A 25641-nucleotide genomic window follows, 5' to 3' on the forward strand; every position below is an offset into this window, starting at 1 on the left:
AAATCCTATTATGAATCCACCGTAGCCTAAAATTAATGTTTTGACGCTTACTTCCTTTTGCCTTGTGACACAAGCTGTGCTGTGAAATCAGAAATACTATGTTTTGTACTGTTAGTAAGTAAATTTTTATGTATCACCTTTCATAGGTACACATTATCATCCTAGGTGGTTGCTGGGATATTGTGTTTACCTTTAGACTTGAAGTTCTGAGGTTCATAGTCAGTTGAGGATGGTAGCTTTTTAAAGGGCAGTAAAAATCATTTGTATGACTTTTTTGAAAGTGAAAGTGAAGTAAAACTAAAATAACCCAGATAAGTTACGAACCAACTGTTTCGTGACCCACTAAGTTTGCATCCTTTGCAGTCAGATGTGTCTGTAAATCAGCATCTCAATTGAGACATCAGATGCTGAACGTTGTCTCATGAGATTGCAGAAGATTGCAGACCCCCTTGACAGACAGAAAAGAAAATATATAGAAAAAGTAGAATGCAGTAGGTCCTCAAAGGTGACAGCTTTAAAGAGATTAACATGGAGATGATGATTATAAATTATTTACATTTTTAGGTATACAATGTTTATAATATTTGCTTTCCATGTAGGAACTTGGCTTCAAATCCTTTTAAGTCAAAGTACAATTCTTGGTGAATAATATGAAGGATATACTCTTCTTTCATGTTGTAATTTCAGCTGTTTTTCATTACTTAAATATAGTTTCCTCGAGAATTTCTCGGACAGATTGAAGAGTTGAGGATTTTAAATTTCTGATCTGGATGTAACCAAGGTGAAGAAGAAACTAGATCCAATTTATTTTTTAATTTTGAAATCATTTTTCGAGAGTAAAATATCATTACATTGACAAAGTTGAGACCCAAGTACTTGATACATTCTTGTTCTGAAATGCATTTAATTTGGAGATCTCTCAGAATTTCGAGGTTAAATGCGGACAGTTTACCATGTTCAGTAGTGATGGCAACGAATTTTCCTAAGTTAATATCCAATCTGATTTCTAAAAAAATTTTGAAGAGCCATTTTTGTCAATTCGACAGCTGAATCTCGGTCTTTCCCAATTATAACGGTGTTATCTGCGTACCCTAGGGTTGTTAATGGAGTTAATCCGTTAACTAAGTTATACCCATATGCATTTGCTATCTCTGTTTCACTTAGTTCTTGTAGAATATGGTAAGTGAAACGTTGTATAGCATTGGTGATAATGGTGAACCCTGTAACACACCTTTAGAAGAAATTTTTATTGTTCTGGTTTTTGAGTGCTATATGTTTACCTGACTCATGTTGTCTTCCTGTAAGGAGAGTATTAACTCCGTTAGTTTTTCCGGTGCTGCATGGGATGATAAAGATTTTCGCAAATGAGCATGACATGTTATCGAAAGCCTTTTTATATCTGAGAACACTATTGTGGCAATTTCTTTTTTTACTTTGGCTGACTGTAATATGGGACTAAGAGAGAAGTATTTATTAAACATCCTGGGGTGAATTTCACGTGTGACTTACACGACATTGGAAATACTTAATAGACTTTGTTTGCAAAAAATATGCCAGGAGATGTGTTTAATGGTTCAAAATCTTGTACAAATTATTATGCATCTGAGTTGTACATATTGTTTGTTGAAAATTTTATATCACACATGAGGTAACATAATTATAATATTTTTTCATAGTGTGACTTACACGACAACAAAAGACATGGAGATTGCACTCCCTACTATAATTTCACAATTTCTGCTCTTTTATTTGAATGAAAATTATGAGAGGTGGGTAGGTTATTCAGTGATGATGAACTGAATTGCAATGGCAAGGAAATTAAATTTTGAACATTATTTTACCACTTATTCCTCAAAATATGCTGTGACTTACATGACAGGTACGAGTATATTGTGACTTACACGACTTGTCAAGGTACTTACGAATATAATACTTACAAATATAATATTCTCAACCTTCTGTATGTTTCTATGTCCATATACAAAGAATAAATGAAATGAAGGGAATACAGTTATATCTCTGTGCAACATAACATGAAATTGTTTGAATATTGAAGGAAAAATAGGATCTTCTATTGCAGAATCTTTCGCCCATATTACTGCAAGGAGATAAGATTGGAACATGTACACAATCTATTGTGTCAGTGACGACAGAAAATGAGGCAATTTAGCTATAAGCCTATTATAAAAATAATGAATATATTGTCGTCGTAATGTTGATAGTACATCTGATATTTTATTCACATATCTAGACAATATAGCTTTTGACACCTCATTCATATCACCAATTACTATTTCAAAACTTTCCATAACATGAAATCTTAAAGCGAGAAGAATCTGTTGAAGAGGTGTAAAGTGGGTGATTCCTAGCTGTCGTATTCTAACCTGTATTGGACCTATATTGTTTCTTCCGGAATCATTCGTACTAGTTATTTCCTCAACGTATAGCTTTCGTGGAATTGTTCATCACTTAAAACTTTAAAATCATTATTCCAAGTGTTATTACCACATACAAGTTCGCCATTATGTTGAAGTTCTAAATAAAGAATTTCAGCATCGAATACATCTGCCATGTTGTTGACTTCTTAACACATCATTACTGTTTTAATGCTACAAATAAGATCCTAATAAATTAACGATGAGTTTAAGGATATGTTAGCAATAACGATGCTTGGTGAAACACAAAAACTGACTAATGTATCGTTAAATTATTTAACGAGATGTTATAATGATAACAAAGGTTGGTGAAACCGGCCAGTGTGATATATGTCAGCCAACATTCAACCCAGTAATGACAGGCAAAATTCTCCTGCGGGACAAAATTCCAGCACACTGGCAACACTGATATAACCCCTAAAGTTGCGAGTGTCATTAAATAAACTTTTTTTTTTCCACAACCATTGATTATCCACCTACAGCGTTTATTTTCAGGTATAGATGGCTATACCCATATTCATCAGTCAGAGTTCCCACCTCAGAAATTTAATTCAGTTCTTCCAGACAGCATAGTTCACGGAAGTCTTAAATTTACTATGTATAAAGGCACTGGAAACCAACAATAATTAATTATTACTTTGTCATTACAGCTATAAGATGAAAACAAGTTTTAATGAATGAACAAGATAAAGTTACCTTTTTCTGGTGCCTGACTTTTGCTTTTTAAAGAAAAAGTTCTTAAGACAGTTATACTCAAATAGAATGTATGGTGGAGTGAAATGTCTTTGTTTCTCTATACACTCTCATTCATTTATTTTCAGTGTTGTCAGGCTTCATCCATTCATTCATTCATTCATTCATTCATAGTATTCTACCCAAGGACAGGTCTTCCACTGCAAACCCAGCTTTCTCCAATCTGTCCTATTTTCTGCGTTCCTCTTAATCTTCGCATATGATCCATATATCTTAATGTCATCTGATATATTCTTCTGCACCGAACTCTCCTCCCGTTCACCATTCCTTCCAATGCATTCTTCAATAGGCAGTTTCTTCTCAGCCAGTGATCCAGCCAATTCCTTTTTCTCTTTTGATCAGTTTCAGCAGCATTCTTTCTTCACTCACTCTCTCCAACACACAGCTTCATTTCTTATTCTGTCTGTCCATTTCACATGCTCCATTCTTTTCCATATCCACATTGCAAATGCATCTATTTGCTTCTCTTCACTTCGTCATAATGTCCATGTTTCTGCCCCATACAATGCCATACTTCACACAAAGCACTTCACTAGTCTCTTCCTTAGTTCTTTTTCCAGAGGCTCACACAAGATGCTTCTTTTTTCTATTAAAAGGTTCCTTTGTCATTGCTATCCTCCTTTTGACTTTCTGGCAGCAGCTCATGTTACTGCTTATATAGTACACCCCAAATATTTGAAGCTATCTACATCCTCTACTGCCTCATTTAGAATTCGCAAGTTTACCTTCTTTATTTTTCTTCCTATATATATAGACTATATAGACTGCAGTGGACTATAGTGGACTTTGTTGTCAGCAAACAGCTGGATACATTAATTAAGAAGATTGATTGATTTTTCTTCCTAAGATCATGGTCTTCGTCTTATATGCATTTATCTTCATCCCACACTGCTCACAGCTGTCATTTAGCTCCAGTAACATATCCCTTAGTATCATCATCTCTGTTGCTAATGCCATATCATCAGCAAATCTTGTGTACTTTATTTTTCTTCCTCCTACTATCACTCCTCCCATGTTTTGAAAACAAGTCTTCACTAAATCCTCCAAGTAAATGTTGATCAGGGTAGGTGATAAAGGGCATCCTTGATGTATTCCTCTCCCTATTTCATTTCCTTATGACATTTCTTCTCCTATCCTGACTTTGACTTGTTTCATATGAAGATTATTGAACAGCCTCCTCTCTTTCCAATCCACGCCTGTTTTCTTTAGGATCCCCATCAGTTTATTCTAATGCACTTTGTTAAATACCTTTTCTATGTCCACAAATATACTACATACACTTCTTTATTCTTCTCTAGGTATCTTTCGCCGATTGTTCGTCAGTCCAGTTGCATTTCTCGTACCTTTTCACTTCCTGGAGCCAAACTGCTCTTCTTCCAAACTGTTCTTCCATCTTAGAATATAAACATCGATTCAGTATTTTCAGGAGAATCTTCGCCGAGTGTAATATCAGGCTGATAGTACTGAACTCGTTACATTTCTTGGCATTATTTTTCTTCGGTATTGGAAGCAACACTGTCTCCATAAAATGTTCAGGCCATTCGCCTTTCTCATATATTTCGTTGCATAATGATAGAATTTCCTTCTTGTCTTCATCCAAGAATTTCATTAATTCAGTGGCGATTCCATCACTCCTGTTGCTTTCATATTCATTTTCCTAAGTGCTAGTTCAACTTCTTCCCTTAAAATTGAAAATTCTTTTTCGTCTTCTGATATGGGTGCTTCGTCTTCTATAGCTAAGTCATCTGGACGATTCCCTGTCTCATATAACTCTTCTACATATTATTTTTCAGACTTAGTGGTTTTAAAATACTTGTCTTCTGAAATTCCAAAAGAAAGCCGTAGATGTTTGCCATCTCTAGTTAAAAGTTTCATATGTTGACAGGTGGTTTTTATTCACAGTCTTATTGACGTAGAACAAATCTTATGCGCTTGAAGCTTGAATCCTAGAATTTCTGTTTTGTATAAATGCTCGGTATGATAATTGCTGCTGCTACTTTTTTGGTTTATATAGGATTACGTTTTATTATTATATGATGATTAATTTTTACACCTGCAATTTATCAAATAATTGTTTTACATTATAGACCTAGATTGTTCTTGTGAAATGTGTGGTAGATTGTAATGATATTTGATGGTTTCTTTCCTTATTCTACTACATCCTCCTGGTGAATAAGTAATAATGTAAAAAATTATTGCTCAAATGAATGCATTATGCTGTACTTCTCAAGACTCATTTCAGTTCTTTCCTAGGTGGTATTAAAGTTTGAAGTAATAGTAGATGCATGTAGACATACGAATTCTCATTGCTTCATATTTATTAAAGTTATATAAATTTCATGTATGAAGTTAATATCTTATGTTATGTTATTACATTAAGAATCTCTTTCCCTGTGCCTCTCACATGAGGAGCAACAGGTAAGTGGAGATCTTATGTTATTGGAACTAATGAATTGTGAATTATTTGAAGTGGTGAAATACGTTGACACATTGCTGTGTTGTTCTCAGTGGTTTGAAGAGAAGACTCAGCAGATAGAGAACTTGGACACTCAGTTACGCAAGTTGCACACAAGTGTTGAAACTTTAGTTTTGCATCGCAAGGATTTGGCTGTCCTCACATCAGCGTTTGCTAAGAGTGCTGCTATGCTCAGCAATTGTGAAGAACATACTTCCTTGTCCAGAGCTCTTTCTCAGCTAGCGGAAGTTGAGGAGAAGGTATGTTAAAGTGTTCATAAAAAAAGAATGTGAAATTGCAGTATATATATATATATATATATATATATATATATATATATATATCCATCCTTATACATGCCTTATACATCCAGATGCCTCTGCAACCTTAAGTTCTGTTGTCCTTATTCTCAGTAGACTCAATTTATTCTTCTTAGTATTCCTATGTCTTGAACAAGATTTTGTTTTAATACATAGTACTACAATGCACAGAGGGCTAGAATCTCAATCTAGTGAAAAAAAAATTGTCTTTTTCAAAGTCACTGATGTCGGTGTTTCTACTTTGTAAACACTAACCAGATGTCTGCACTTCAGAAACTCGCAACGCAGAAAGAGATTTGGAAATATTAACAACAGTGAATACATATGGGGAAGTTGATTATTGATAAACACATGTGCGGTCCGCACTCAGTTTGTGAGTTGGAGCAATGCAAGGGAAGATCGTTTTGTGTTGTATTATGCAAAATATTTTGTAAATTCCACGTGGAAAGTCTGAGCAAAGGTATGTACTTTTAGTTTATATAAAGTTTTAATTAATTTATTCTATGTTAATATTGTAATGACAATATTCCAAATTACTCTATTGAAAATTGTATTTTCGGTCATAAAATTCATTTTTATACTGAGATCTAAAAAATCGGCACTTACACACACAAAAGTTTTGTGACCAAAAACAAAATAATATTTAGGCTTTAAATCCCATATTATAGTTTAACTGCAAACATGTGTCTTTCTCCTTTACAAGATTTTTTAGGTGATGGCCAGCAAAAGTGGCCTTTGTTGGCTCATAAAGAGTTATCTGCATTAATGCTCGAGAAGCTAGTTGTGCAGGGGTGTAAAAAGACAGTTTTCTGGTAAAATATTCGGAATGGTTGAAGGCTGAAGTGAAGTTTCCTCAATAGGAATCCAATGATATAACATTACGAGATCCATTATCATCAGTTTCGAGTGTTGGTGGCTCAAAAAATCCTCTCATAAGGTAGGACTTAAAATGAAACAAATAATTGTTTCTTTTGGTTACAGTGGAAATTTCTGAAAAAGAATTTATGCTTGCGACTGAAATGTCCCTCTGGTTCCTACGATAAGTGAGAAGCAAGGTTCTTTAGCTGTACCATTGGATTTTTATTGAGAACACCTCACCTCAGGCTTCAACCATATCAAATATTTTACAGAAACCTGTCTTTTTTTCATCCCACACAATTTCCATCATTTCTTAAAATAATTTGTAAAATAAATAGATTTCTAAATTTCCATAAAAACGCTCTGTGAACACACTCCTATTTATTATCTAGTTAAAACATACTCATATAATGATTCTGAAGAGCATTTCTTCTCGAGCATTAATTCAAATAACTTCTTAAAAGTCATTGAAGGCTGCTTTTGCTGGGTGTCACATAAATTAGGAAAAAATATATTAAAAAACGCGTGCGTGTGCAGTTAAACCGCAGTATGTGATTTAAATCCCAAATGTTGTTTTGTAATGTAGTCAAAAAAAGTTCGTGCGAGTAAGTGCCAATTTTTTAAATCTTAGTATAAAATTGAACTTAACCCTTGAGAGCTCGCGCAGGGTCTTTTCGACCGGGTGTGATAAACGTTTAGCTTCTGCTTCAAGGTCACTTGAGTTCTGCCGCTCACCCCTTCAGTACCTTTCATTCGACTCTTCCAGAATAAGATGTGATTGTTGTCATGCACTTTGCTATTGGTCAGTTTGATTTGAAACTGTTGTTATACAGACCTGGTCGTTTCAACCGTGTGCAAGTCATTACGCAACTTTGTATTGTTTCACTTGGTGTATAAGTATAATGTAGTTTTTTCTTGTATTTATAACTTTTCACATATACGTACTTTTTTGTCAGTGTAATACTTTATTTTCACTACTGATCCCCGTACATTACCGTGTAGAAATAGGATGAAGAGGGAGAAAGGATAAGAAACCTTATTGATAGTGTAGAAAAGGAAATGGCCCGGGAAGAAGAAACAAGAAGGGAAGCTGGTGCAGTCAGAAGACAATTGTTCCGTGAAGAAGAAATTATCAGACCAATTGATAGCATTGAATCGAATGTTGAAAAAGAAGATATGGTTGAAGAAATCGATCATAACACAGACTCTCCTCAATCAGCAGATGAGGAAGTAGACCTTGTTCCAGGTCCAATTTATACAGGGAAAGATGGAGTAACAACATGGGAAATGCACTGTCCACCACGTAACACACGTGTTGGGGAACGTAATGTAGTAAGGTTTATACCTGGTGTAAAACAGGTAGCAAGGAGCGCATCGACTCCATTCCAGTGTTGGAAGTTATTTTTTACTGACACTATCATTGATGAAATTGTTAAACATACAAATGAAAAAATTGAAAAAGTGCGTCCAAATTACAGCCGCCCAAGAGATGCACACAATACAACGAGAACTGAAATGGAAGCTTTTATAGGACTTCTTTATATGGCTGGAGTTTTGAGAGCATCTCATCTGAACCTGTTCGACCTTTGGTCTGCTGATGGGACAGGTGTTCCTTATTTCAGAACTTGTATGAACCGGATACGATTCAAGTTCCTGGTGACAGTTTTAAGATTTGATGATTCAAATACTCGACAAGAGCGCAGAAGTGTTGATAAGCTTGCTCCTATTCGATCTCTCTTTGAGCAAATTGTTCAAAAATGCTCCGAGAATTTTACTGTTAGCGAATACGTCACTATTGACGAGATGTTGGAATCTTTTAGGGGAAGGTGCAGTTTCAAACAGTTCATAAAAACAAAACCGGCAAGATATGGAATAAAGGTATTCTCTCTGGCATGTGCAAAAACCTTTTATACACTGAATATGGAAGTTGTCTATGCTGGTAAGCAGCCTGAAGGGCCCTACCAAGTTGATAACTCTGCTAAATGTGTTGTGAACAGGATGGTGCAGCCAATCAGTGGATCCAGGAGAAAGTCACCACTGACAACTGGGTTCACTTCAGTGCCGCTTGCTGATGAACTTCTAACAACTCACAAGTTAACATTAGTTGGAACGCTGAGAAAAAATAAGAGGGAGGTGCCCCCTTTATTTTTGCAAAGTCGTTCAATGGAAAATAGCATTGTTTTCGGGTTCACCAAGGACAAGACCCTTCTGTCCTACTGTCCGAAAAAGAAGAAGGTGGTGTTGCTGTTATCCACCATGCATCATACCGATGAAATTGATCCAGACTCTGAAGAATCTAGAAAACCTTGCATGTTGACGTTTTATAATTCAACGAAAGGAGGGGTGGACATGGTGGACGAGTACAAGGCTAGGTATTCAGTTGCAAGAACCAGTAACCGCTAGCCTCTAACTCTGTTCTTTACACTACTGAACACAGCAGGCATCAATAGTTTCATTATACTGAAACACAATATTCGCCATTTTGACATGTTTTGCAGAAATTCCTACAAACACTCAGCAAGGAGTTGTCTAGAAATTATCTACTTGAAAGACTGCAACTAGAAAATCTGCCACATCAACTGAAGAGAAACATCAGAGAAATTACTGGAACTGCCGAAGAAAGAAATCCACCTCCATCTGGAGAAGATGAGAGTCTAGGAAGGTGCCATCTCTACGATTGGAAGAAAAATCGTAAGTCTAAGACGAGGTGTAATATATGCCACCACTTCATCTGCAAAGAACATACATAGTCAACTTGCACTTTTTGTGCTATTCCTGAAGAAAGTGCCGATGGTGATAGTGATGAAGATATGTAATACGTGTGAGGTCATGTGACTAAGTGAGTTCATCTTCTAATATTATTTTCTTCCGTGTTTGTTGAATTCAGGCCTATTTCACACCGATAATGACTATAATCAATAGGACAAGTGGAAATACCGTCATATTTTTGTGTTACTCCTATACCAGGCCATGACGTTGATGAAAATATTTAACATATAATGTGATTTATATATTTTTCACAGTATAAAGAACACTCAAGGTTACTTGGATATTGGCATGTTCATCTTCTTTTTAATACATAATAACAGTGATGTTAATGAATAAAATACAGTTAAATAATGTTTTTGGAACTTTTGTGCTAATAGATATTAGCAAAAAATATAGATTCCGCTTCGTTTCCACGTACGGTCGAATCGACTGTGCGCGAGCCATGACGTAAAGTTTACAGGCGCGAGCTCTCTAGGGTTAATGACGGAAAATTTAATTTTCAATTCAGTAATTTCGAACATTGTTATATCAGTATTAACAGGGAAAAAATTAATTAAACTTCATATAAACCAAAGTACATACCTTTGGACAGACTTCCCACGTGGAATTTAAAAAAATATTTTGTTCAAGTACAACACAAGACTATCTTTCCTTGCATCGCTCCAACTCACAACTGAGTGTGGACCGCCCAAGAGTTTATCAACATTCAACTTCCCCTGTATATTTACTGTTGTTAATATTCCGAATCCCATTCTGCATTGCGGATTTCTGAAATGCAGACATCTGGTTAGCATTTACAAAGTAGAAACACCAACTTCAATGACAATGAAAAATATTTTTTCCAGCTAGATTCTGGCCCACTGTGCAATGACTTGAACTTTAATTGAAGAAATTAGCTGTCTTAAAATTAAATATTTAAACTATTCTCGAAAATTCGTTCTGTATTAAATTTGCATTAATACAAGACATGCTCTTCTAATTCTTTTTCTTTCTGTTGATCAGTTTCAAGTATTAACCCATATCTGCCTAGTGTTGCATTTTCGCAACATTCTGCATTAATTATTGTTCTGCAAAAATGCAAAGAAATGAATTACAAAATTAACTTTTATTTCATTGTTGTGTATACTAGAAGAATCAAAGAAGCCTGCAGCACAATAATAAACTTCCATTTCAGTTTCATGTGGCGGTGCGAGAGACGTGAATTTTCACGTCAGAGTATTGACATATTTGCACACACCATGTCGAAGAAAATGTATTATTTTGTTTTTACTTTATATCACATGTATGTAAAAATTTGCTTACAACATACTAAAATAGTTATATTTGCATATTATTGCAGACTTATATGCCTGCCTTCCTCTATATTGCGTCCCCACCCTGCTAAATTGTAATGTTGCGTTTTCGCAACACTAAGCACAACAATATCATTTCTATGTCATCTTGAAGATTGAATACGAAGCAAATTGTAGACTGTCTTCAGGTACTGCAGAAAGTATTGATTGTATATAGGTCCTCCGGACGTCCATTTTTTTTTTATTTTAGTAGGTTATTTTACGACGCTTTATCAACATCTTAGGTTATTTAGCGTCTGAATAAGATGAAGGTGATATTGCCGGTGAAATGAGTCTGGGGTCTAACACCAAAAGTTACCCAGCATTTACTCATATTGGGTTGAGGGAGAACCCCGAAAAACCTCAACCAGGTAACTTGCCCCGACCGGAAATCGAACCTGGTCCACCTGGTTTCGCGGCCAGACACGCTAACTGTTACTCGACAGGCACAGGTGTGAACTCCAGACGTCCGTAATGATACAGATCAAGATATGAGAGGAACATTTAGCAACTTGAATTCACATCAGCTTTATGCTGATGGAGAATTAGTGTTTCAGCCTCAACATGAGGACGTTTTGAGAATTTCTGATACCAGTCAACTTCCAACAGCATGCAGTGTGCATTCAGATCAAGCTGTAATGACGACTGAGGCACAGAATGTAAGTGGAATTAGTCAACGTGGTGAGAAGTAGATGTTCACGATGAGGGGATGATTCCTTATTTTGGGCGCCATAGCCTAAAGCAGTACATTAGGGGAAAACCAATACGATTTGGCTATAAAGTCTGGTGTACAAATTTCAAACTTGGTTATTTCGTTGATTTTTACATTTAGCAGGATGCTAAAAGTTAACAGACTAATTACAAAGCAGAGTATGGCCTTGGAGGTGGAGTATTATTGCAGTTTGTGAACACCCTGTCTAAAGACAATGAAAAGAACATACTTCCTCATCACATTCTTGCAGATAATTATTTTACATCTTTAAAGACAATGAACGCATTTACAGAAATGGGAGTGAGACTAATAGGTACCATAAGGGGAAATAAAGTTGACTACTAAGACATATCCGCTTAGTCATGTCACTGACATGAAGAAAAAATACACAGGCTCATATGATGTATGTACAGATTTGAGTACGCCCTTGGTAATTTGTTGATGGAATGACAATGTTACCATGGTGTCTAATTGTGAAGGCATAGAACCACTTTCAATGCGTCTCGCTATTCAGCTTCTCAAAACAGGACAGTGCAGATTTCACAACACTTTTAGGTAAAAACTTTCAATTCAAATATGGGCGGCACGGATATAATGGATCAAAACGTATCCAGCTATAGAACCAGCGTCCATTCAAAGGAATGGTGCTGGCCTACTTACATCTGGATTCTGAATGTATCACTGTAGAATAATTGGCACCTTCACAGAAGATCCACTAGAGCCACTGGCTCTGATACACTACACCTATTGGAATTCAGAAGGAATGTATCTATTGCAATACTGGAAGATTCGGCCAACCAAGAAGTAACACTGGTCCTGTGAAGACACCTATGGCCAGCAGTGTTTCCTTGGGCTCCCGATTTGACAATGTGAGTCACTACATTTCATCACAGAATTGGAGGACAAGGTGTGCTATGTGCAAATCTGCAACAATGAAGAAATGCGCAAAATGTGAAGTTGTCCGCCATGAAAAACGCTTTCTTGCTTTTCATGTAAAATTAACTGTTATAAAATAGCGACTGGATTCAAAAAAATATTTTCGTGATTTTTGTACTAGTGTAGTCTCACATTTGGCACTGTTTGTACATCTTTTACTGAATTTGAATATTATGTTAGAGTTAAATCTTAAAATAATCTTGATTGACAATTAATTATTTGTGAAGTTTAATTTATAAAATTATAGATATAAGTCATACATGTTACATTTTATGTAATTTCAATACGTTCTGTGACCTGCTGTAATTTAAAGCAATATTGGTATCGTATGTGCTTAGTGTTGCGTTTTCGCAACAGGCCTCTACACAGTAACAAAGGACACAAATAAAATTTCATTGATAGAAGGTTACTCCTTGGATATGTATAAACTATAATTAGTAAAATTATGAAAATATTCAACAAAAAAAGTTATGGGCATAAATGGGTTAAGACAATATATTTTTCAGTATTTACGTACAGATACTTGCTTTTCTTTATGCTTATACTTCATTATTTCATCATAATGTTTTATTTTTGTTACTTGATTATAATTCTTTATTTTGTGAACTCGTAGGAATTTATTATGTACCTAATATTTAAAAATTCTATAAACTTAAGCACATAATTAATAATATTTGTATAATACTTCTACAATGCTTAATTACTGACATCAACCTTATTATGAATAATCATAAACATGCATTCAAATAGACACACTGATTGAAAATTTCTAATTAGACAGCTCTTGATATGTATTGGCTGAATGAAATTTATGACGACTACAATGCAGCAACTTGGGTCATTGTCAGACTCATTGTTATAAGCTGATTACTAAGAAAGTGCAATATTGGTGATTCATTACTCAATATACTGTTACTTTAACATTATTAAATATAAGTCCATAAAACTTAATTTTACTTGCCCAAAGTAAGAGAGGAATGCTGAAACTGTCTGCCATCTCATTCTATAATTATTTCTGACATCTGTCTAGGAAGTTACTCATCACTCGCTGCAGTTTCCTATGAGAAAATGGAGGCGATATCTTTTAGTTCTTCCGCGGTGTGAGAGTCACCATCAAACAATTTATCTTTTTTATCATTTAAAGTTCCCCAGAGGTAATAGTCACATGGGGTTAGTTCCAGGGGCCAAGGGGTCGACACATTTCTACTGATGATTAGAGATGGACACAATATTCATATTTTAAACCACCCTTGCTGATAGTGCGGAAAGAAGGATTTTCACGATTTATGATCTGTAGAATGCAATTAATGTCGAAAATTGGTAATACTTCATAATGTTTTTGTTATAATTTTTATATTTAATAAAAATCTTTAGAAACTACCACTAAAACGGACTTTCCAGATATTATAAGGAGGCAATAGAGATGTTTTCTAGCAAACACTAAAAAACTGAAGCCATACATTTCAACAACATTCCAGGATTCGCAAGGGCAAGTGAAATATCCAAATTCCTTTGAGTCATTGAACTCGTAGTGTCAGTAAATTCGAGAAGACAAAACAAAAAGTGGTTGCTATTCCACCTTTGCTTATTAATTCGAACCCAGTAAAAGTACAGTATTTCAGTGTTGCCCTGTCTACTTTTATATGTGTGAATTAATATTTAAACGGGTTTCAAACATCAATTTCGCTGTCTATATAATTTCTCTTCTTTTTTGAAACTTCATGGGTTTTTCATCATACAAAACAATATTAACTGACAGAAGGTGTAATCTTTTGCCAGATAGAAAAATTACTTGTGTTGTATTGTAACCAGTGTAGAGTCCAGCCAATATAAGAACTATTTTATTTAATTCTTTTACAGTGTAAAAATATAAGTTATCAAGTTCTTGCATTCACGTAGGAATTGATGGTGCTGACAAACTGCTTAATTATGCGGATTTATTGTATCTTATTTGGTAACATATTAAATATGGACAAAACTGTTGATCCCTGAAGGCTTATTTCGTAAATAATGATGTAAATCTGCTCCAAATGGTTTAGGAACAAAGATACTACTTTAGCACTGAAATATTTATTTCATATTTTGGAAAAATTCTCTTCATATTGTGCCAATCTTTACTGATGATCCTATCGTCGAACACGTCATCACGAAGTATTCATGGAAGTATCTATCAGCTGTATGTGCTGATGCTGAATCTTGTTGGAAAAATAAAAAACTGCACTCCTCCATTAATTTATAAAAAAGGACGAAAAATGTTTACCACTGTTCACTCTGTCAGGATTTACAGTATTAAAAACCTATTATTTTTTTCTAACAATTTATTGTGCACCATATTTCTACTTTCGCATAATGGAAGGGGTCTTCATGAAAAATGTTGGTTTTTTCGGAGCGCCAGTCTTTCTCGTTTTAGGTATTTATGGAATCATGCACTATCCAAAAACAGGAGAAGATTATGATCGATTTCTCAGTTATATATACTGTTTATAATATACTGATGTCTGGATCATAGGGATGGTATGTCTTGCACTCAGGGTTGCTGCAATTTAACCAAATCGAATAAAACCTATGGTTTAAAAATAACACGTGAAAACCTACTTTGTAATGTGAAATCTGTAAGTTCATTGTTACAGGCTGACCAATTGAAAGGAAAAGTATTTCAATATCTTATCTTCCACTTGCCAAGATTAAGCAATAATTAATTACTGGAGTAAAGTAAACAGGAATAATGTTGTGCAATGTAGGACAGTAAAATTTATTTTTTACTAGTAATTACAGAAGAACACACAATGTAACAGTGCATGCATATGCATGTGCACACACACATACACACAAAATTACACTGCAGAAGAAAATCATTATAAAATGTAACTGGACAAATTAAAAAACCATCAACAAAATGAAATAAAAAAAAACCTTACTTGCACCACTGTTATTTTGTAAGATTTCAACTTCAATAAGTTGATAACTCTTAGAACAGAATCACTGGATACACCTGTTTGCTGAGAAAGATGACAAAGCAGATTGCTGTGGGAATATTCTAAGTGATTGGTAACAGTCCATCTGTGGTACATTTTATTGGTAACATTTCCACTATCCCAAAGTTTATTTGCAAGGTTGTAGACTTGAGTCATTTCACGTCAAATCGCATAAATTTAACCTCGAATTGACTTTCATGTCTCTGATTTAGATGAAACAAATTTTACACAATCTATGGATTGAAAAAACATATACGTTTTTTATTATTGTTGTCTATATCAATTATTGTAGTAGATATGTGTTATCAAAGATTCTGAAATCGTCTGCGCATCATTGTTGTTAAACGTGATTATCTCCACTAATAATCATCACAGAGATTTGCTCTTTGTCTCAATTTGAAGGTGACAGTACATACTTTGTTCTTTGCATAATAATATGTTGTTGTCTAGTGCCTTGCATTTGGCAATGAAGCCATTATTAGCATAATAATATAAAAATATAAGTTTGTTAACTTTGTTTTAAAAAACATTTAAACACACAAAAATATGTTTTAATGACAGCAGCTTACTCTAAAATTACAGAAAAAAATCCTTAAATACTTTGAAATTATTTTAACCACCCTTAAAAAATCAGAATGCTACTCTGAGCCGTTGAAGAATAATTAAATGGTTCACCAAGCTGCACATCTTGAGTTTGTGGGCTGCATAAGTACTGTTGCAAGATGATGTGTAGGTGCAGCTCTGGATGAGAGTCATGTGACCACTTTACACTGTTCTACGGTCAGAATATCACTCTTTCACGTAATTTATGTAATATAGTACTGTATTTAAATATTGTTTTTGTAAAATATACACTTGTAAGAATGATAACTACAGTATACACAACACTGTACTTTTAAAACTAATCACCTACAACCAATTCTATTTAATGTCCACCACTTTACTCTCACTTTGAAGTGAATAGTCCTTATTATGGCCTGAGATTTTGTCAATGGAACAAAAGAATGAAGTTGTAAGATACCTCATACCACTTTTGCTTGTTGGTACCTTGAGTGGAAAATATGGCTATGTTATTTGTATTCACTAATGGTAAAAATTTAAAAGGAATATTTAAATAATAATATTAATTCCATCAAGCATTAATTTAACATTTCCATGATGAACATAGACTCAAACTGAGTGCATGCCACTTGTTCCAGGGAGTACACATTCCTTTGCTCTAAGTTTGAAAATTTTTTAAAACCCTGTTTTGATATACGGATATTGCTCTTTGAAACACTGGTAAGTTTTCTTAAGATTACATAGTATTAATCTTTTCTGTTTGTGAACTCTCTTTCCATCTTCTTTAACTGAAACGCAATTATTTTTGTCAGCCATAGCCCTCCTCACATCATCAGAATTATGAAAAAACTGAACAAGCTTCTCTACTATATATCTTCCCAAACTTTTTCTCGATTTAGGATTAGGAGTAGCCAAAATCCCCTTTTCTGCTCCTACTTGTTTAGAAATTCGTATCATGTAAGTGGTGATATTAAAATGCTGTTAATTTTACTGTAGGACCAACTTTCAAAAATTGTTAATATTTGTATTTTGGGATTTCTGTCGTCTGTTTCATGGAAGAAGTCTATCAGTTTCTATATTATATCGGAATTATTTTAATTTTCAGCTGAAGTTGTGTCTTCTGTGATATGAAATATTTTATGCTTAAGTGTATCTGTAACTTTCTGCATTTTTTGTTTTGGATATTTTTTTTAGATAATTTTGTCTTCTTTAATGGCGATTCTCAATCATCCCTAAGGTCTCACACATCTTCAATATATTATTTTAAAAGTTATTTCTTACTCGAAAGCAATCTGAAATCAGCGTAGTTCTATGTAAAATATAATAGATTATAATTAATTTTTTTTTTTTTTTTGCATTTTAAAGTAAGTTGTTACAAAAAAAATAATTGTTTAAAAAGTGATCCTCTAAAACAACCCCATCAATAAATCAATTAATATAACGTTCCATTTGTTGCCATTTCAAATGACACCAACACTCAACGTCTATGATGCATAGAATCTTAACAATGAGCATTTTCATACTGCATTGTGCATGAATTTGTCATATAATTAAAAGAGTATAAATAGTAAAATATTAAAGTATGATCCAAGAAAAAATTACAGACCTCTTATTTTGATCTGGGGAACATATTTTAGAAGATTTAAGCAAATACTAAATGGTCACGTTTCGTATACAGGTGTTTGATTTGACATTGAATGACTCGCATGCACACAACACAACACAACATGATACCTACTCCGAAAGACTTAGGAATTATTGTTACATAAATTAAAGGGTAACTGCTAAGTGTTGAAGGTACATTACGTGCTTTTAGAACTAGAGGTTATCTGTTATTTACGTATAGTAACACTGCACCACTGTTAATGTATTACTCCCTCTCGCTGTGGCTATCGATGCTATATGCTCCGGCACGCTGTCTCACTCAATCCAAGCCTTCCGACCCAAACACACCATCAGTAAATTATTTGCACAGCGACTTCTTATTTGAATAGCATTCTAATACCAACGCAGTTCTACGTAAAACATTTCAAAGAATATAATGATATTTTTTTTCCCTTTTTAGAAGTAGGCCCCTGATATATAAAAACGTATTTTAAAAATATAACCCCCTAACAGGGGCCCAGTTTGTTTTGATTGAACACTAAAAATTAGTATATAATACTGCAATTATTGCACTTTAAAATGATATAAATATGGAATTTCTACGATTTATAGAATCTTCAGTATAACCATTTTTATAATACGTTGCACCCTAATTTACGGAAAAAGTAACATTTAATAAATGAGTAAATAATTGTGTCAGCCCAAAAAAAATCAGTAGAATATATTAAAAAAATTGGAGCAAATACTAAGTTGTCATGTTTCGTAGGTGTTCGATTTGACATGGAATGACTCTTTTGAATGAGATGGAACATGAATACCTGGGAATATTTCCTGATATCATCTTCGCACTTCATGTGCCAAATTTTGGTATAATATCATAAACACCCACTGTTCAGTACTGTATCCTTCCATTTTAACCTCCAAACAGTCACTGTTCAAGATGTTGAGTCTCGCATTAACCTTGTTTGAAATGACAGCAACAACTGACATAGTGGCATACATTGTTTCGTCATCCAACAGCAGCTTTGCAGTCTTCAGCTTATAACTGTGTATCTGTCGGTAACCTAAGTTGCCATATTGTGGTCCTCGTTAATTTGTTTCACCCAATATTTCTGATAGGTGAGAAGGAGAAATTTCAAAACAGACTCATAACTTACTATAGAAAAATGATTTATCTGATGTAACTTTCGTAGTATGTTCACTTTTAAGGTGGAAGCACTTCACAATGAGCAGGCCAATGCAGATTTCTCTGTACTCTGCGAACTCCTGAAGGATTATGTGGCACTGATTGGAGCAATTAAGGTACAATATGAAGACTTCTTGTTTTTATTTTATCTCAGATTTACTGCTGTATATTTAAGTATAATTTTATAATTCCAGGAAGTGTTTCACGAACGTGTGAAAGTGTATCAGAATTGGCAGCACTCTCAACAAATGCTGAATAAGAAGAGAGAACAAAAAGCTAAACTTGAACTATCAGGCAAGCCAGACAAAGGAAATCAGGCCAGTGTGGAAGTCGTTGAAGTAAGTCATGAAACAAAGAATACAGTATATAAATCTCAGTTTTAAAAAGTACCACACCATGGCATTGCGCTCTAAGGTATCCTGCTTAGGACGTGTGTTACGGAATGCATGCTGGTTTGAGTCCTCATGTGGTAAGAAATTTTCTCATGAAATTTCGGCCATTGTATGGGACTGGTGCTCACTCAGTATCGTGATACACTTGGGGAGCTATGATAGGTAGAAAAATCCGGTTATGAAAGCCAGCCAGCTATGATGGCTGGGGGGGTCATACAGCACCTCCATTCTGTTTGTATGATTGTCCACTTCTGCTTTGGCATTGGACGTGAGACCAGAAGCCGGCTAGTCAGTCTGGGCTCTTAAAAAAGGCTGTAGAGCCACGGATTATTATTATCGGAGTTAAAAAAAATGAAAAAGGGAGACCAGATCCAGTTGAGCATGTGCCTAAAGCAATTCTTCTCTTCCTCATCCATTTCTTTTCTCCTTTTCCCTTATTTTCTTTCTAACGATGTGCATCTTTCCTTTCCTTGTTTCCAAGTACGATATGTGATTTGACATGAATTATAGGGATACCAGTTTATTATGTACCATATTAGGCTGTATTTCACCTAGAAATATGGTGCCAGTATCCAAGGAGGAAGACCACTTACTTAGTCTGAGTTGGTAAGCTGGATTTATACTCTGTGTCTGTGCTCAGGTTTGGAATTGAAAGTCATTTGGGCTGATTACGTGGTGCAGTTTTTCTGAGGTTTTCTCCAATTATAAGGCAAATCCTCGAAACTAAAATACTTCAGAGCTATAAATAAAGATTAAATTTCTTTGTTGTTGTTTAGTCAACTGTCCAAAGACAGGTTTGGACTCCACAAGTGACATCGACAAGGCATCACTCACGAGGGAACTAGGCCAGGAAATAATGGAGTAGGGTGGCCAGTTCCTTTCCCTTCCATTGCATATTTCGCTGACTAGTTACATATTACACTAATCAGACTTCAGATGTATACAAAAAATTGTTCTTCCTCTGACGTATATCACTAAGTGAGATGTACTGCCTGATAATAGATGTACATATCAGCCAGAACCTCAGTCAGAGGTGTAAATCTCTTTAAGCCTTAGTAGTTATTCATTCCATCCAATTAATTTCGTTTATTGTATTCTGTAGAGCTTACATCAACATTGTAGTTTTAAAATATGGAACAAGTCAAAAGCAATACAAAAAATATATAATACATAATAACTAGATTAATTCAATTTACAAGCATAAATAATTCATTACTTGAGTAGAAGGCATGACTATGCAGTAATTTTGTTAATTCTGGTCTAAATTTTTGCTCTTGGCCCTTCAGAGATACAGGATAATTAGGCAGTGCATTGAAGACTGCAATATATTAATAGTAACTCCTTTTTAAATAACAGAGGGTAGGTGGATCTGATTTGAAGGGTACACGGGAATAACGATCAAGGTCCATTTTAGAAAGTTTCGAGAAAAACGATTTTTAAAGTTTAAGCACTTAATACTTTGTTATGTGTGTATATAATAGAAATTGACGTAGTGGAATGTCAAGAACGATTATTTCTTAATACTAGCTAGACCACATGATAGTACTTAATTTCCACTATAAGATAGCATTATTAACTCAATTTCGATTTTTGATGGACCTTGATCGTTTTTCCCGTGTACCCTTCATTTGTATCTTTCACTAAAATTATAAATGCTTTGAGTGCAGTAAAAACTCGTTAATAAAAGTGCTTTGTACCAAAACACACTTCAAATTACGTAATTTCGTATTATCTACAACAGAAGGAGATGGGGGGAGAGGGACGCCTGGCTGAAAATCTATAAAACAATGACACGAAAGTTAGTTTTTAGGGGTAGGGGAGCGGCAAAAAAACTGGGAAGAAAATTGTGAATGACATAACTTATCACATTACTCCAATTTCCAAACCATTGAGGTTTAAATAAAAGTTAGTTTATCTCTGTTTCAGAGTATTTCTTAAATACATCCTTGGTATTCAATTTTCTAATTTCGGAAGATGGAATATTTCTTGAAATTTCTCTGAAAAGGAATCTTACTAGAAATTTTCGGTATGTAAGTTTCAAGCAAGCTATGATTTGTTGATTCAAAGGCTGTGTGCGACTGATGGTGTCATGTGGTAGATATAGCTGTGGTACATGTTTCAGTGATGACAGTCCTTGATTGTGAGAAGAAACGTGGTCTAATAGAGGTAGGAAATTTCTAGTTTTATAATATGCCATTGTTTTTCTAGCACTAGCAACTATTCGCAGAAAATCTTGCCCATTACTCATTGCATTTTTCGATAATTCATGATCACATGGATAATGTTTTAATCCCTTTAAAGGAACAGAGCTGGTTAATTTTCTTACAACGAAGAAATGAATTTTCCTTATGCTCCCAGAATTGCTGCAGAATACCACTGTAATCCTGATCTTGTATGCTTTCCTACCATGACATTTTGTACCACTTATAGCGAATGTTCTGTCAAGCTGTTCATTAAAGAAAAATGCAATTTCATCCATGTTAAAAATATTCTTAACTTCATACTAAGCGATTAGTGAACAACATTTTTGTGCCATTTTTCTAAGGTGTCGGTATTGACTGCAGCAGCTTATACACAAACTGCTTGAGATTCTATATGATGGTGTTGCTTATACTATTGTAGCCAATCATTAGAACACTGAAACTCTTGTGTATTTCATTTAAGAAAGAGTTCATTAGACTTTCTCTTTGCAATTTCACCATCAATAGTAGGAAGTAGCATCGTGCATTACAGGCACTATGTTCAGTTCAAATTTGAGTTTTGCGAAGACCGAGTTTTTTTCAGAATGAATTTGATTCCTTCTTGGGCTAATTTCCTTTTGGTTCTTTTTTCGAGATTTCTGCAAACTTAAGGTGAATCTCTGGTAATCGTATGGAAAATTTTCGGCCACATTTAGTCCATCAGTAATCGATTGTGAGCAGAGATTATGAAGAATGTGAATCTCCGAACACACATGCTTAATTCGCCGACTTAGGACCAGGACAGCATATCTACAAAAATAATATTTTTCATAAAACAAGAAAAACTAGTTCACAAAGGATTTGATTTGCTGCTGTTCTATTTTGTTTAGAATTTAAGAACCTAAAATCTTTAATCAGTAAATTGTTAAACGTTTGTCAATGAACTGGAGTGAGTCTATTTTTAATCTGATCACTTATTTCCATAAAATATTATAATTTTCTACAATGTAATAGACATAATCAATTACCGAATTGATTATAATAATATGAATATTAAACAACTGTGGTATGGAAAATATTACAAAACATTATTTTTAATACTCTAGGAAAATACTATTTCATCAAACTGACAATGGTACAGGTCTATTCGTCCAAATCACTCTCATTATCATTCTGAACTCCATGCCTTAGAGACTTGTAGAAATAATGGTAGAGATTCCTTATGATTCCTGTTTCACACTCAAGAAAGTCCTTGTATTTTCCTTCTTGAACAGGTAGGAATTCATGATAAGCTGGTTTCAGTGCTATATTATTTAAGGAAAGATTACGACCCCTTCAAATTACTTTTATTTTCTTGAAAGATTCTTCCTTAAGGGAATATTTAAAGAGAATATGCTCAGGATCATCTTTTCTGAATTGTAGTCATTTTATCTTGAGCCAGTTGAAGTCTTCTCCTTCTGTATACACATTTTTTTATTTTTCATAATGTGTTTTCTGATTTCAGAGCAATAAAAAAACTGCCCTTCTGGTCCATTTCAAAAACTTCACAAGAATTCTTTTTTGCATGACCAGTCTTACTATTGTATAAAATAAAGAAGGATCGAAAATATCAATGTCAAATTTCTTTCTTTCTATTAGGGCATGAACACTATTCACTTCCATTTGCTGTGTCCAGGTTCAAAAAATTTTTGATTAACTATTATAGGAACATCGAGAACTTTTACACTATACAATAGCATTGCTGCAACATTTACATTATGATTTTGCCCACAGCATGTGTTTGTCATTAATGTCATTTCCTTTCCATCTGATAAATTATTTATACTCTTAAATAGACAAGATACTACTCCATTGGCATCCCTCTTCGCCATGCCTTTGTGTCAGCAGTAACAAGAAACTTAATTTGATCCTAATTCTAAGATTGTAAAATTATATATGGCCAGTCTCCTTTTATAAAACGGCTTTTGCATCATCCCTATGCTTTCTGGCAAGATCTTTGTTCTTCAAGTGTCGTTCATGGTCCTGTTTCTTCATTTCTTTTTCTTCATAATTCAAGTTCTTATAAATATAACAAGCATCGCGCATATCTTTCTTGTGCGAATGTAAAAGTTATATTGAAGTCAGTGCTTACTTGCTAATGTTTGCTTGTAGAGCCACTTCTTTTCTTATGTGTAGTTCTGCTTACACCAGTCCACATACAGATCATACATTTTTGATATGGATAGTTCCACTTAAATATTCATTTTCTGAATCTCTCCTGCAGTAATGAGAAGGGACTCGAGGAAATGAGTTGTGTGTTCACGTATCAATTCCTTTGCGTTATCTGTTCTTATGTTCGGAGGCATGCGTTTTGTTGTCTTTTCTTTTTCAGTCAGGTTCACAGTATTCTTTTTCCTTAAGGCTGTTCTTACAAACATTTCACTCACATTTAGTGTCGCTCTAAAAAATTATTGACACACTTGACTGCGATTGTTATCTTTAACAAGGTAATAGTTCAATGTATTTTGTCTGTGTGAGTTCTCTGAGTACGTTTTAATACAATATCGATTAAAGATACAATATAGAGGCTGTTGTTTGCCAACAGCAGCCAAATTCCAGAAAGACGAGAAAATTTTCAGTTGACTTTCTTCATCAAAATATCTTGTACAATTTCTTGGACACTGTGGACAGTCCTTTGGCTTCAATGATTTACCTGGTTTCACAATGTTGTTATCCTATTTGTAGGGTTGATCACTTTGTCTGTTCGGTCTCCTCTTGTTGTTGTCCCCCCCCCCCCCCACTCAGACGGCTTAGCAATTTTCCTTCTCTTTCATTTCTTTGAACAGTTTCAGTTTGCACTTCCATTATTTCATTACCTCTATCTCCGTTTTCCATTAGATAAGGAGCACAATCTTTCTTACGAGAATTATTAGGAGGTTCTGATTCATCCAATGAATTCTCAATAGAAGGCTGAGGAGAAAAAAGTTCACTTGATGAATCACTGAAGTCAATGTGATCAACAATGTCCATATCAGAAAGAGCATTTTCAGGTGATATTTCTTCCAATAATGTGTTAACTTTTTCTGTAGTGTTAATTTTGAAAGTAGTTTCTTTATTTTTTTGTGTTCTAAGATTAATGAAGCACTTTCTCCAAATACAGCATTCCATTTAGTTCTAGTCCTTTCTTGATCAGAATTAAGTTAAGATTCACTTTCGATGTCGTTAGGGACCAGGACAGCAGTTGGAGGCTTTACAATGAAAGATTTTGTTGTAGAACTGATGGCCATTTTCGCAAAATATTAATATTATAAAGCGTGCCGGTTTTGATATATCAAATTATGAACTTTATGTTTTAAAAATACTTTAAACTATAGTCCCGTCGCTCTAATTTCTGGCAGCCAATCACTTGCAGGTCAGCTACATTTAAACATGTGCGTCTTGTGATTCGCTGATGATGACATTATAAATTTCCTAAGGCTCGATAATACTTAATATAATCGCCTGCCATTTTGGCTCTTTCGTTGGCGTTCGCAGAAAGCACATGAGGACGTTATTTGCCACTTAATTATTTGCTCAATTACAGTGCGTTTGATTTATTATCATAGGAGCTATGACATGATAATGTTTAAAGGTATGGCAAATAGATTCCTCGACTGATAGCTCGGCAACGAAAGAACAAAAATGGCGAACGATACTACCTACCTAGACTTTATAGAGCCTTCACTTCCTAAGACGTAAGCAAAGAGGAGGAGTCACTCCGGGAATAACAGCGTCGCGACGATAGAACATGAACATGTTCAACTCATCTTTCCATTTCAGGTATGGAAAATGATGTCGAGCATATAATTCCCCCCCCCCCCCCCCCCACTGCACTGGCATGCAAGAATTCTGTCCACGAAATTCGCTGACTGCCTGACAAATTTCCACTTGGATTTCGCCGATAACTCATCGAATTTCCTCTTTTAACTCGCGGATGTTTCAGAGTTTGACATACACCAATGATTTAAGATTACCTTATAGAAAAAAATCGCATGGTGTTAAATCACATGATCTTGGTGGTCATTGGTGGTCACCATTACGTGAGATGAGATGAGATGAGATGAGATGAGATGATCCGGGAACTGCTCATGAAGCAACTCAATTGTTTTGTGGGCAGAGTGACTGATGGCACCATGGTGGTAATGGAGATCATAT

The 25641-nt window shown here is 34.7% G+C and overlaps 1 protein-coding gene across 2 annotated transcripts in view; it reads left to right on the forward strand.

Annotated features, from left to right (window-relative positions):
- Positions 1-25641, forward strand: part of Snx1 (sorting nexin 1) — a 56995-nt gene that overhangs the window by 25706 nt on the left and 5648 nt on the right. For both annotated transcript variants that reach the window (XM_069835070.1, XM_069835071.1), the window contains 3 exons: positions 5697-5903; positions 18920-19012; positions 19091-19234. In XM_069835070.1, coding sequence (XP_069691171.1) covers positions 5697-5903; positions 18920-19012; positions 19091-19234 — 444 coding nt within the window. The remainder of the gene's footprint in view (positions 1-5696; positions 5904-18919; positions 19013-19090; positions 19235-25641) is intronic.

This window comes from Periplaneta americana, chromosome 9 (assembly GCF_040183065.1).
Source record: "Periplaneta americana isolate PAMFEO1 chromosome 9, P.americana_PAMFEO1_priV1, whole genome shotgun sequence".
Lineage (NCBI taxonomy): Eukaryota > Metazoa > Arthropoda > Insecta > Blattodea > Blattidae > Periplaneta > Periplaneta americana.